General features: G+C 37.8%; 1 protein-coding gene across 3 annotated transcripts in view; it reads right to left on the bottom strand.

Moving 5' to 3' along the window:
• MCC (MCC regulator of WNT signaling pathway) overlaps nucleotides 1-13,525 on the bottom strand; it is a 207,448-nt gene that overhangs the window by 156,337 nt on the left and 37,586 nt on the right. For all 3 annotated transcript variants that reach the window (XM_083884575.1, XM_083884576.1, XM_083884577.1), the window contains one exon: nucleotides 11,394-11,605. In XM_083884575.1, coding sequence (XP_083740701.1) covers nucleotides 11,394-11,605 — 212 coding nt within the window. The remainder of the gene's footprint in view (nucleotides 1-11,393; nucleotides 11,606-13,525) is intronic.

Below are 13,525 nucleotides of genomic sequence, written 5' to 3'. Positions count from 1 at the left end.
AATTTGTATTCCTGCTGACCCCACAGAGCCTCAGCATCAGGTCAGGACAGGAAAAGGACTAGGAGTCTCTGGAGGGGCTTGACAGCTGGCCTGCAAGTAAAACTGAGTTAGTAGAAGAAACACAATTGACGAATTATGAGTGTATCCATAGCAAGGAAGAAGACAAGGCCGTCAGCATGGAAACTGATTTTAAAAGATACAGGAGAGATCTTTGTAGTTAAGACCACTGCATAAGTAAATTTGTATACGTGCCTTATTAACTTTTTGCAAAACTTGTGCCGATTATATTGATGCTAATTGCTTTACACCAATGAATATAAGAAGTTACTGTGATGTAGTCAAATACTTAAGATCACACTTTGTTAAGAATATATAAACTGGAGAACATACAGAATAAAGACAGATGCCATTGTTATTCTGATCACCATCAATGTGTGCCTGCTATTTATATTGGTGACTTGTCTGTAAGGACAAGGAGAGACAATAGCCATTTCTATGTCACAGTCACCTAATTATCATCACTTTATTTGCTCCTTGCTTAAAAACACTAACATTCTGTAAGCTAAGCATCATAGTTCTGCTTAGCTTCCCTTCATAGTCCATCATTCCTCCAGTTCTTAACCACAAGGAAATGAGTTCATTTCACTTCCAGTCCCTACTGTCTTGGTAGCCAACTTGTTTTTTCTTTTTCTCCCGTTTATCACTTGTGAACTGAATCTCTTCCAGAAGTTCTCACTTTTATAGAAAGATTCACCAGGGCTCGCCTGCTAAGTCTCTTCTATTATTTCCAATCTCTATTAGTGAGATTTCTTCCATTCCCTTTACTCCTAACCTCTATTTTGGTTTCTATTTTGTCTTTCATGGTCTCTCATTTCTAGCTCCAGTCCTCGTTCCACAGTTATGATTGTGCCTCTGCAAATATTCAGCAGCCCTTGAACTATATCAAGACATCTGCGTGTAATTATTTTTCCTAACTCCATGTTGGGGGTTAGATTTGTTTCTTTTTTACTTATAGAATTTTTCCTGTAAGTTGCTAGGAAACTAACTAGTGGGTACTTACAGGTACTCAAGCAGAACAAAGGGGCCAAAGGAGAGGAGTTGTAGCACCTGACTACAGTTCTTTGGGTCTCTAGGAGTTTCTCATAGAGGGGGAGATAACAGAGATAATGCAAGTTTTGGGGGCAGGTAAAGGACAGGATACTGGGCTTTGTGCCAAACTGCCCCAGGCTTTGTGAAACAAACCCCCTCAGGGTTCCTGGTTCTGTCTATTATTCATGCGGTAGTTGCTGTTGTTTGCTTGCTTTGCTGTATATACTAGTAAAGAACTGTTATTCCTATCCCCATACCTCTGCCTGAAAGCCCCCTTAATTTTCTAAATTATAATAATTTAGAGGGAGGAGATTTGAATTCTCCATTCTGAGGGAGGCCCAGCCCCTCTTTAGCAGACACCTGTCTTTCAAACCAAGATACTCCAAGATTTCTCTACACTCTGGCTTTCATTACCACTGGCACACTGAACACTCAGCTCCCTAAACTGGAGTGTCCTGAACCATGGATCGATGATGATATGAGTTTCCATGAAAAAAGGGAATGGATCCTGGCCCCTGGATTACATCAGAACTGTGTTTTGACACTTCATCCCATTTCACCATCTGTGGACAAGATCTCTGAATATTTAACAGATGAACTGTTGGATAGTTTCTTACTATCAGATACTTACACTTGTTTGTGTAAGTATGTACAGGGTGTATACAAATGTCACACACTGTACATACACAATTGGGTGAAATAAGGGTATACATGTATGTGTGTATATACACATGTATATACTACTACATACTACCCTAGTATATATCCTGTACATACTTACACAAACAAGTGGGCATACATATATACTCTCATACAAGCATGTACACACACTTAGCTGTAGCTATCCATCTATCTGCCTACCTACCTATATATATTTGGATCCACTGAAATGTTCCACTTGAAATATCTTCAGCCTGATGAATTATGGCAAGTGCAAAGCAAGCATCTGACAGATCCCTGCTTGAAGCTCTACAAGACTCTAGTTGGCATGAGCACTTAAATTACAAGAATGTTAACTTCTCTGACCAATTAAAGATTTGGGGTGCTTTATTTTAGTAGAAATTATAACTAAAATTATTTTAACAACAACATGAGCTAAAATAATGTATCGAAAAATTTTAGTAGATCAACCCCCCTAGTTTTCAACCACTTCTATTTTATGATTGTTGTAACTGAATTCCTACAGCCCTCATCTACATTCATTAATTTGATGTATTTTGTGTCTGCATAGTTCAGTAGCTGCTTATGAAAGTCAGCAAGTTGGTCTATAGATCACTTCTCAACTTCCTTCTAGCCAGTAAATACTAGTATTTTTTATTTTTCTAAAGATCTCGTATTTGCTGATTTTTTCTCTCTTGGACAGCTAAATATAAAATCCAAACTCCCTATTTTAACCTGGCATAAAGATCTGGTCTATAAAATCCATTTTTCCCTTCTAACTGCTTTGCCATACACAATTTAAATCTCCCAGTGACATTTTTGCTTTACACCTTCCTACATTTAAGTTTCTCATCATAATCTTCAAGGCTACCTTACCTCAGCCTCACTCACATCTACTTCAGCCTTCATACCTGTCAGTTCCATCTTATATTTTGAGGGACAGTGGACGACACAGCTTCAGCATTTATGATCTCTCTCTATTGTTTTTATTTGATTCTACATCCTAAGACATTTTTCTCAAGCCACTTACTTCAAGCCACTTCAGATGATTACAGAGCTAAAATCCTCTTTCTTTTCAGGCCTCATCTAGATAGTCCCTTACTTTGTTAAGAAATTATATGCTTACTGTTTCTAGTGTTTACTTTCAGATAAGGCTCTATCAACCAACTAAAGTAAGTAAAATAAACAAACCCATGTCTCATATAAAAAAAAAATCTTGTTTGTTCTGCTTTCACAATTCAGAATACTTGCACAAGATAATTCATCATTATGGAAAAAGAACTGCCACCCATATAGGTGCTACAGAAACACTTTTCCCTCCTTTTCTATAATGCATATCCGAAAATCACTATTATGTAAAAATTAGGTTCAAACAATAATATGCACTTGCAATCTCTTAAAAAATTCAGAGAACAGAAAGATTTAATATCTTTTTTTCCAGTCATGTTCCTAAAATTATAGTTTCAAGCAGGTAAATGAATACAAAACTCAGTGCAGGAAATCACAGATGGCTATTTGGCTTAAAGGCACAAACCTCACTTGAGTACCTCAGTGGGGTGAACTTACTTCGTTATGAACTCTTCACAGAACAGACAGTATTCTTGCTGAGAAACAAAGCTTACTTTGGTTGCTTCCTACCAGGAAGAAAGGTGGAGCTTACTAATTCACTGCACCAGAGCTACAATCATAAACTATCTCCCAGATGAGAAGTAATAATGTGGATTTCTAGCCCAAAATGGAGCAATCACGCTGAAACAGTTTTTCACGTAAAGTAAGAACAGTAAGCACAAGAGAGCACATGTGTATAAGTACTACCCTCCCATTTTCGCAGTACTAAAACCAAAATTGTTCACCAAAACAGTCGTGCTGATAACCATACAGTCATTTAAAAAAATCACAACACAAAGAGGAATGGGGTATTTTAACAGTGGCAGCATCTTGCACTGCCTCAGGTCAGTGTCTCAGGCCTGACAGTGGCAGAGAAACAATTCCAAGTATTGTGGAGGCCAACAGCTGGCCTGAAGGCCTCACAATTAAAATTAATCCCCAATTTTATAACTGAAAGGTAACTAATTATATAAGCACCTTGATTATATAACTTGATCGGTGTGGAGTGCTGGAGAGCAGGCCTAGGCCATTGGGGATGTGATCAGCAATTGGGTAGTTGGCCAGGTGGCAACTGGTTTTGCCAGTAGGGATTGACCATACAGACCTTCAGATCTATATAAGGAGGACTCAGTAAAAGTTGGAGGTTGTGCATGAACTCAGTGAGCTTAGTAACTTGTCTGTCTTCCAAGCTGTGACACCAGGGAACAGGAGCATCTTGATGAATTTTATGTGTCTCTGACAGGTTTCTACGGGAACTCTGCCTTGCCTCTCTGGGTTTGCAGGACAACAGTTGATTCCTCCAATATAACTAAACTGGCACTGAATTGCAAAAGCATTTCAGAGAGTCCATTTTCAACTGTGCACTGCAGTTAAGATTTTCGCTTTATTACCAAAATCCTGTATTTCATGAACCCAGAACACAAGGGTATATATAGCATATGTATAAGAAAAGGAGCAATAAGTCACCCTCACCTTTTTAAAAAATGAGGATCCACAGAAGCTTGGCATTGCCAACTTAAACTCAAGTCAGTGGCTCACACTCAGAGAGGAGGCAGAAAATCAGGTAAAAAAGAAAACCCTGTGATAAGACTATGTGGTACCTTTCTGGCACACCAGAATCCAGGAGGGTAATCTTGCTCCACCAGACTAACCCCTGGCCCTCAGACTCAGCTTGCCATTGATAGTAATAATAATAATAATAATAATAATAATAATAATAATGTTAACACCATATTCTGTATAGCTGCATGCAATGATGCTGGCCCATTGGACCAGGTGAATTGCTCTTCATTTCAGACAACTGGGGGGGAAAAAATTGGAAAAGTAAAAAGATCTGAACACCTGCACTGGAGCCAGAGCTTCCTTGAGTCCAGCAAGGAAAATAGGATGCATAATGGCATTTTCTGAGTGATGAGGGGGGAAAAAATACAAAGTCCTTGAAACTAAGTGAAATTAGAAGTTTTGAAACCTTCAAAATATCTGTTTGAACACACTTGTTAAGACTCTCTTTCCTACAGTGCTGGATTGCCATATGCCAGTTCATATCATCCAACTACTACTGTAGAACTAGGTCAAAACCCATTACTCTGCCTTTCAACTTCATCATATGCTTGTAAGAGAGATTGTTCAACTATCATGTAAAAGATAAGTTAAAAGCTTCAGTCAAAAAGATCTATTAATAGTCTGCCTGAATAAATGTGACCTGTGCTGACACCCATCACACTGTGCAATGATTGTCTGCAGATGGAAATAGTAACAGAATTTTAAATATATATATATAATTTACCATTTGCGCACCTCTATGTCTGTTGTAATGCTGGAAATTCAAAAGACAGCAAAACTACATTTCATATAAAATAGATGAGTCCTGGCAGACCTAATCCAGAATGCCCATTTTAAGAGAAAAACTAATAACTGACTATGATTCTAGTGGGCTATAGAAGCCAGGTTTGTATAAACAAATTGCATAATCCCATTACAGCTGATGCCTGCTTGAGACAAACAGGATCCATTACAATGCTGGCTTGAGATCAAAGAGCTAACAGCTTCCCACACCCCTAAACATAAAAAAACATCTGTCAGACAAAACTGCCTTTGTGCCTGCTTTTGGACAAGCCAAACCTCCTGAATCTGTATTCCAATAATCAGTTCTTGCTTTAATGGAATTCTTGCGTTCTATTTTTAGCCTGGCAGAAAAGAAATGACACTTGGTTTGGAAGCACATGCACAGAAGGCAAGGTTATCCTGGGCACAAAGCTTCTGTAGTAGGCTCAACTGTTCACATCACTGGAATCTTCAGTTTTAGGCCTTTCTATTTCAATTCCAACTGAAGGCATGATTAGGCTACATTTTTACAGCAATCATTTTTTATTGGCATGAAAAAAAATTGTAGTAGAAGTTGTGTACAGAATATGGGAAAAACATGGCTGCAAGGAGAGAAGGGAAGGAGATCCAGCTTCTGTGGTTTATTGTATGTACTGGTTCCCAAACATGGAACAGAGTCCTCAGCCAGTAACTCGTGAAAAATCAATCTCTACACAAGCAACCAAATTCCAACACATCCCACAAATTCCTCATAAATAAATTAGTATTTATTTATAAATTCCTCAAAATACACAAAATCTAAGTATTTCCTACCTCCACTAGCCTCATGCAGAGGGGCTAGAAAGGCATTACCTTCTCCCACACAAAAAGAAGTGCCTTGAGAGCATGGGATGGATACCTGATGTTTTGGGGCCCATTCCCCTGACTGTAAGGGAAGGGGTGGGGAAGCTGAAGGAGCAGAGCTTCCCACACTAGGGCAAAAATAAAATTATTTTAAAACAGAGTAGATATGGAGAGAGAGCTTAGAATAAAAAGGGGCAGACTTTGCCAGAAAAGGACATACCAGTATTAATAAATTCTAAAACCACAAAAGCATCAGGAAATAAATGATGAATTTTGAAGTAGATTCTCATTAACAGCAACACCAAACAAAAGCAGCCTACAAACCAACCACGGAATTCCCTTTCTCACAGTACAGTTCTATTTTCAGACTTCCTTGCTACCTTCCCTTAAAAGATCATTTCCCAAAAGAATTTCCACCGGATACCCATTTAATTTACAGCTAATGCCTGTAAATTAGCAACAGAAAAAATGGTTCACATTTAGGACAGATACAAGAGTATCCCTAGGTTGCCACAAATCTCTACGAAGCTCTTTTTCCCTCATTCCCTGCAAAAATAACTTTCTTTGGCAACCAGACAACCCTTCCTCTTTTTAATGAGTCTATTTTAAAATCTGCATTTACTTGCTTTGTTAAAATGAGCCCAAAATGTAACCGTAAAAAAAAAAATCACAGTACACACACAAGGTGAACATCTTTTTGGGAGGGTGAATGATACTGTGTTTTTAAGCACTGTAATTTTTAATCTCTAAACACACTAACATTACACTGACTTGTGCCACATAAATACTTATATACATAAGATGGACAAGCAGATTTCTTTTATCATCAGGTGATCTGAATTTCAGTCTTTGTAATGAAAGACTGTTGGATATGCAGACACATGCCCTCATAGTCACACAGCAAAGGACAGTAGGCATATCAGCTGGCCATCCAACAGTCAAGGTAGGAGGTAAGGTAAGAAGTAACAGAACAATTGATGTATTGTCAAATTGCTTTAAGTGCTGAAGAAAGGACCAGACAAAGAGATTAAATTCAGTGCTTTGAATTCCATGAGAGAATATCATGTGAATATATGCCATATACCAAGCACCTTTGAGATATTCTCCTGCTAAAGTACTATGTACGTTTTATAACATTAAGGAATTACAAGAAATTATTATATGCTCAATAACATGACAGCAATATGGAATTTACATATAAATCATTTAATTTACATTTACATGTATCTCAGAGCACTTGAATGCTTACTGTGACTCAGGATGAAGCAGGGCAATAATGCTGTTTGAAGCAGTTATCCAGAACAAGCTGCACTACAGCCTGACATAAATGTAAACACAATAATAATATTAAGTGTGCTTTTTTAATACACAAAAAGGTATTAATGTAAGTAGACCACAGCAAATTACATTTGCCTGATTAAGGAGTAGATCCAGGTAGGAAAGGAAAAGTCATGTTCCTGACAAATGTAATAGTGACTTTCAGAATACTATTGCTCAGTATAAACTATGTCAACTAAAAAGTATAGCCCTCTCAAAATAGTGGTTCTGTCTGTCATGACTTGCAGCTCAATGCTCTTCAGGATGAAAAATTAGCATGGCAAATGTTCACTGAGTCTGACTAATAAAGAGGTATTGCAGTAAGAATATCTACTGTCAGATAACATGATGCTTCCTAAAACAAAGACATTGAATTCTCATCTGCTAGTGATCATGCTGAGAAACTAATGCTAACACAACTGTATGTTGATTTGTTACACATATTTTCAGTTTAACTTTGTATTTCACAAACTTTTGGGCTGTGTACCCAACAGAGATGGTGTCTGCATTTGATACAGAGAGTCTATAGCCAGAACTAAGTCCAGTTTAGTTGCTTTAATTCTGCTGTACATCAAGGATACTTTGTCACACAGATGCAAATAAATAGTCCATTCTCAAGCCCAATAGTATCTTTAGTACCTCCAGATGAGGTACAGACATAAAATCAGACAGGGGGAGATAAGAAAGAGCATATACCAGAGCAGTTACAAGAAGAGGCATTAAGAACATTTTTGTACTAGTTTGCAGTTTATTCTTGATGGAGACATTCCAGCAAACAGTTCCTCTTGACATGAGAAGTGCAGATTTGACAGGTGGAAGAGTCTGCACGAACACCTTCCCACCTAGACACATCCATCTTGCATTGACAGCCCTGCACAAGATAAAAAAGCAGGATTATGCACACTCGGTGGTTGGCCAGAAGAGTGAGATGCTGCAGGAAGTAATTCTGTCAACTCTGGAAATAGGTCTTTCTCCCTGACTAAGAATAACCACATCTGTGGCATGGCTGCTTTGAAGAAGAAATAGCAACACAGCCTCCTAAGCAGTGGTCATAATGAAGTTCTACCACACTCTGTTCTTTTCCAGATAAAAAAGCTCTGGCAAGGCAGGTGCAGTCAAAGAGGTTCTAGTATAGCTGGAATGTCTTTGGATGAAAAAATCAGAGAGATCAAACTGTTCTGTATCTCACCAGACCAGGGAATAAATAGTTAAAAAACCACAACATATCAAGATCTTGGTGCAAAGACTTTTCTCAGCAGACCAGATGTATTTCCAACTAAAATAACAGAGATCTTATCAACGTGGCAAATTAAACACACCCAACAGGTTTTTATTTATGTAAATGTAGTTACTTCTGACAACAAATACATTCATCTTCACACTGAATTCAGGCAAGAGAAGCCAACATTAAGCACACATACAAGCATTACCACTTATATGCACACGTTCTATTAAATAAGTTCAAGTATATTCTAGGAGAATACACTTGCACATGTGCAAGGAGAATACAAAAAGGGAATTAAACCAAATCTTATGGCTTCTGCTTATTAAACTTCAGTGGAATTTTAGTGTGAAATATGCCTATCATACTGAGATATTTCCCACATAATGTTTTCAGAGAACAGCAATACTTCATCTCCTGGAACAGAATTCCATCCCTCCTTGTGACACTGTAGGGTATACACTGAGATCCCACTGCTGCTCCTAAACATCCACATGCACCAACAAATCCTTCAAAATGCTTGCATTGTTTCTTCTTCCATGAAGAAGATTTAAATCATTTACAACACCCAAACACACACACACACTCCTATTGGCACAAATAGGTACATCATCAGTAAGTGGTGACAAGTCATGTGAAAAGTTAGTATTTTAGTCATAAATGTATTTACCAAGGGAAAGAGCTATAAAGAGGAATGTGTTCCTAATATTTAAGAATAAAAATGCAAATCTGGAAAACGCTGCAAGAAATTAACACCCTATAATGATTACAGAATAAATTGTTCAAGTGAAACAAAAGCTGAATCTGAACATGGCTTAATAAACCAAATTATAGCAAAATGATGCAAAATTAACAATGATAGAGACATACACAATGAGTATAAATGGCTAAATTTCAAATAGCACTGTTTTAAAAATTGCATCACACCTGTGATGAAGAATAATGCTTCAGAGCAGGCATTGTGTTTGGATAAAATGCTGTAGAGCGGCATGTTCCCAAAATTACAAAAATGCATTTTTTTAAAAAATCCCCTTATAAAAGCTAGGCAAAGTGGACTGATGTTCATTTAGCTTTTGCAAAGAGAAAACCTAAATGTTAAGGACAGCATGGAGACCCTATGTCTTGTCTGAGCGATACAATCTATGCTGTAGGAGTACATAATCATCACAAGAACGTCTTTAGCCTGACTGCACAGTTTAAAATCAAAAGGAGGCCAAAAAAAGGCTGCCAGAAAGTAAACTAGAACATTAATAACAAGAATTGACCCTTGATTAATTAACTGAATTTAGGTTAAAAGAATAGGAAAACTGAGACCTGGCATTTCTGAGAATGAATGCTAGGGAGCAGCTTGCTTGTCATTGTGGGAAACGCAGCTCAGTAAAAGGTTTGATAAGGAGAAGGAAGAACCTATATTAAATCTCAGCTCTGTGAAGGCTATGTTTATCTCTTTGAAGAGCCTAAATTTAGACTGCAGAAAGCATGCCATATAGTATTGAAAACTGTGGAAAGATTAATAAATACTGAAATCCAAAGTAAAAAATTCTCTGAATTTTCTCCCGCTCATTTCCTTCTCCATTTTAATAAAGCCAAAGCAAAAATTTACATATGACCCCATGACACCATAGGGTTATCATCAGGATTCAAATGAAGGTGTTATTGTATTCACCTACATATAAATGAGAAACTGATGACTCTACTGTCATTTTGAAAAGCATAGAAGAAATACTCTAAAGCAGAAGTATAACAGAATAAAACAAAGATCATGAAAGGCATCTTTCTTGACAGCAGGCATAGAAGGAATTTAGAGATCACCAAATCATAGAATATCCTGAGTTGGCAGAGACCCAGTCAGGATCATTGAATCCAATCACTGGCCTGCACAAAACACTCAAGGAGTCACACCACATGGCCAGGGGCATTGTCCAAACACTTCTTGAACTCTGTCAGGCTGATGTCATCAATCCCTTTCATTTTGAGTACAATGTTGAACCCGAAAAGCTCCTGAGGTTTCCCTTACAGCTTGAATTACCTTACAATATCATGAACTAGGAGTTTATTTCATCAAGGCCAAGCATGCCAATGGAGGGTAATTTTTGTAATTAGAAATTTTTCACTTTCACTTTAGCATCTTTTACTTCTCCACCTAAGCTTCTGTGTAACATAATCCAAAAACATGCTACCAAATAGGTGGTCTTTTCTAAGATAAGATGCCTGGATTAAAATTAAAATACAAACATGATCCCAATACAAATGGGGAAGTACTTTTACTCCTTCAAAAGTGTCACCCAAATCACAGTTCCACACTAGTCACTGTGAAGAAAATTTGTCTTTCTCCAGCCAAAACCAGCACACATGCTTATGTGGGCTTTTTTAAATGGAGAATAGTATTTGCCTGTAGAAATAAAAAAGCACACTAAGGGCTTAAAGAAAGTACCAAATAATTTAGTGCATAATAATGAAATTACATGTGAGGAATTCTGCTGCACAACACTTTTGAGCAATCTGACACCCTTAAATTTAATTGGGAGGATGTTTTTATAAACAAATCTTCTTCTGTGAAATTGTATTGGTTAGGAACTTCAGTTTGACCACTTACAGATTCCTATATTTTTTGACACAACTTGGTTATCGAGGTTTTGAAATACTATACACTACATTATTGCTAAAATCACATTGCTTTTCTGATAAATAAAGTAAAACTTGTTTCCATAAGGGCTGTAAGACTGGAATAAACATGCTTCTTCAAAACCAAGACCAAGACCAAAACCAAACAACAAAAAAAGTCCTGTTACAAAACTTAAAAGCAGACTTAAATGTAGAATGCACTTACAGTGTTGGCAAGTTCTAAGCAGCTTCCTCCAACAGAGCTGCTAAAATTTGAGGCCTGAGCTAGAAGTCTTTGCAGTGCCGCCTGTTGAGTCACATTTTTTCCACCATACTCCAACACTTTTTGTAGTCTAAAATTGCTGTGGAGATCTGGACTCTGAAGGTCTCTCGCTCCTGAATCATACTCCCAGCTTTCTCTGGCTCCTGATAAGGCACCTAGAATGCAGAAAAAAGAAAAACATTCTAGCATGGACTGTCTATAATGAAAACACAGAATCTCTCAAGTTGGAAGGTACCCATGAGGATCATTTGGATCACTGAGCTCTCTGGTCCTCACAGGACTGCCTAAACCTAAACCACATGAGTGAGAGCATCATCCAGGTGCTCCTTGAATTCTGCCAGGCTTGGTGCCATGACCACTTCCCTGGGGAGCCTGTTTCAGTGACCAGCCATGATTCCAGAGAGAAACCTTTCCCTAACATCCAGTCTGAATTTTCCCTGATATAGCTTCATTTCTTTTCCTCATGTCCTGTCACTGCTCACCAGAGAGAGGAAATCAGCACCTCTGGGGTCACCCCTCAGCCTTCTCTTCTCCAAGTGAGCAAAGCCAGTGACCTCAGCTGCTTCTTGAAATATTTCACCATCTTGATCTCTCTCCTCTGGACACACTCCCACACTTTGATGCCTTTCACATACTGAGAAAACATTCCAAAATGCAAACAGTAGTGCGTGTGGGGCAGCAACAACACAGTGCAGATTAGGACCACCATGTCCTTGGACTGGTGGATGGTGCTGATACACCCCAGGACACAGCCCTTCTGGCTGCTGGCACAGGAATAACCCTGACTGTCATTCCAGAAGGAAAAAAGAGCAAAACTTTCACTGTCATTACTGCACATCTTGGATGTGCTGATAATATCAGAGAAATAAAACTGTAACACTTCTAGTGCATAGGTGAATTACTAGATTACAAGATTCAGAAGGAAAACTAAAAGCATTTACATATGTCATTTAGTACGCTGCAAAACCAGTGTAGTTTAAAACAGCTAAGGACTACAAAATGAGTACCAGTAACTTATGTCAGACTGAAAAGCAGCAGAGATCAAAGAGCAAAAGAGGAAAAACATAATTCCTCTAATTTTGTTTACTGAATGCCAACAAATAAGTGTATCCTTTAGCTGTATAGTTACCACTTTTGATGTTATCACTGTCTTTTTTATTATCTTAGGATTGCTTGTTTCAATTCAATTTAAGTTTCAGACACATCAATCACAAGGTGTTTCATTACAAATCAATGCAAGGATATGATCCTGTGGCAAGTGACAAACAATGAATGCTTTGAGAAACTTTCTGTATCATGAAGCTGTAGGGCTCCTGTTTCTTCATGAACAATCCTTCCAATTCCCTATGCATAGAGATGGGCTTAAACCATAAAACAAATAGAAGAAAAAATTCTAACTTTGTCAGTACATATTTCATCCCTGGCTGCTTTTGGTTCCCTTACAAATGTCCCACTCCTGTTAAAATCTTGTTAAGTTTTAGATTCAGCTGTTTCCTATGGCAAAAAAGTCCAAAGCAGGCACTAGATTATTAAAAACCCTGGGCAGTACTGTAAAATTTCATGTACAGTATAATGCAGATTAAAAACAAATAAGTGACTTGCCCAAGCTTACATTCTAGTTAATAGAAAAGTCAGAATAGAATTCAGAGCTATAGACTAGATCAAAATTCTTAATCAAACATGCAATTATCAAACCATAAGTAGTTACTTGCAATTGCATCCCATTATTTTGAAAGCTTTTCCTTTTTTAGAGCTAGTTTTCTCTCTCAAATAATAATCAGCAGGGAATGCTAATCAGTGGTTATTACTTATTCGGTAAATTACCAGACAAAGCCAATAAACTACACAATGCACTATTAAGAGAATGTCTCCCCTTTGCCAAGAAAAGTTTGAGATGCAAAAGTACAAGTGGAAAACCAGCCAAAAGGGCTGCAAGGCAGCAACTGATCTGTTGTTTCAGGTCAACACTCTAATACCCTGTAAAGTTATTATGCATGAAAAGCAGACTTAGGAAACCTGGAGTTAGTTTCCCTGCCTTTCTGCAATGCAAATATTCTAGTCTTGAAACATCTTAG

Source organism: Zosterops lateralis (genome assembly GCF_965231275.1).
Source record: "Zosterops lateralis genome assembly, chromosome: Z".
Lineage (NCBI taxonomy): Eukaryota > Metazoa > Chordata > Aves > Passeriformes > Zosteropidae > Zosterops > Zosterops lateralis.
Note: the sequence above shows the minus strand (reverse complement) of the source record. Positions and strands in the feature narration are given on the sequence as shown.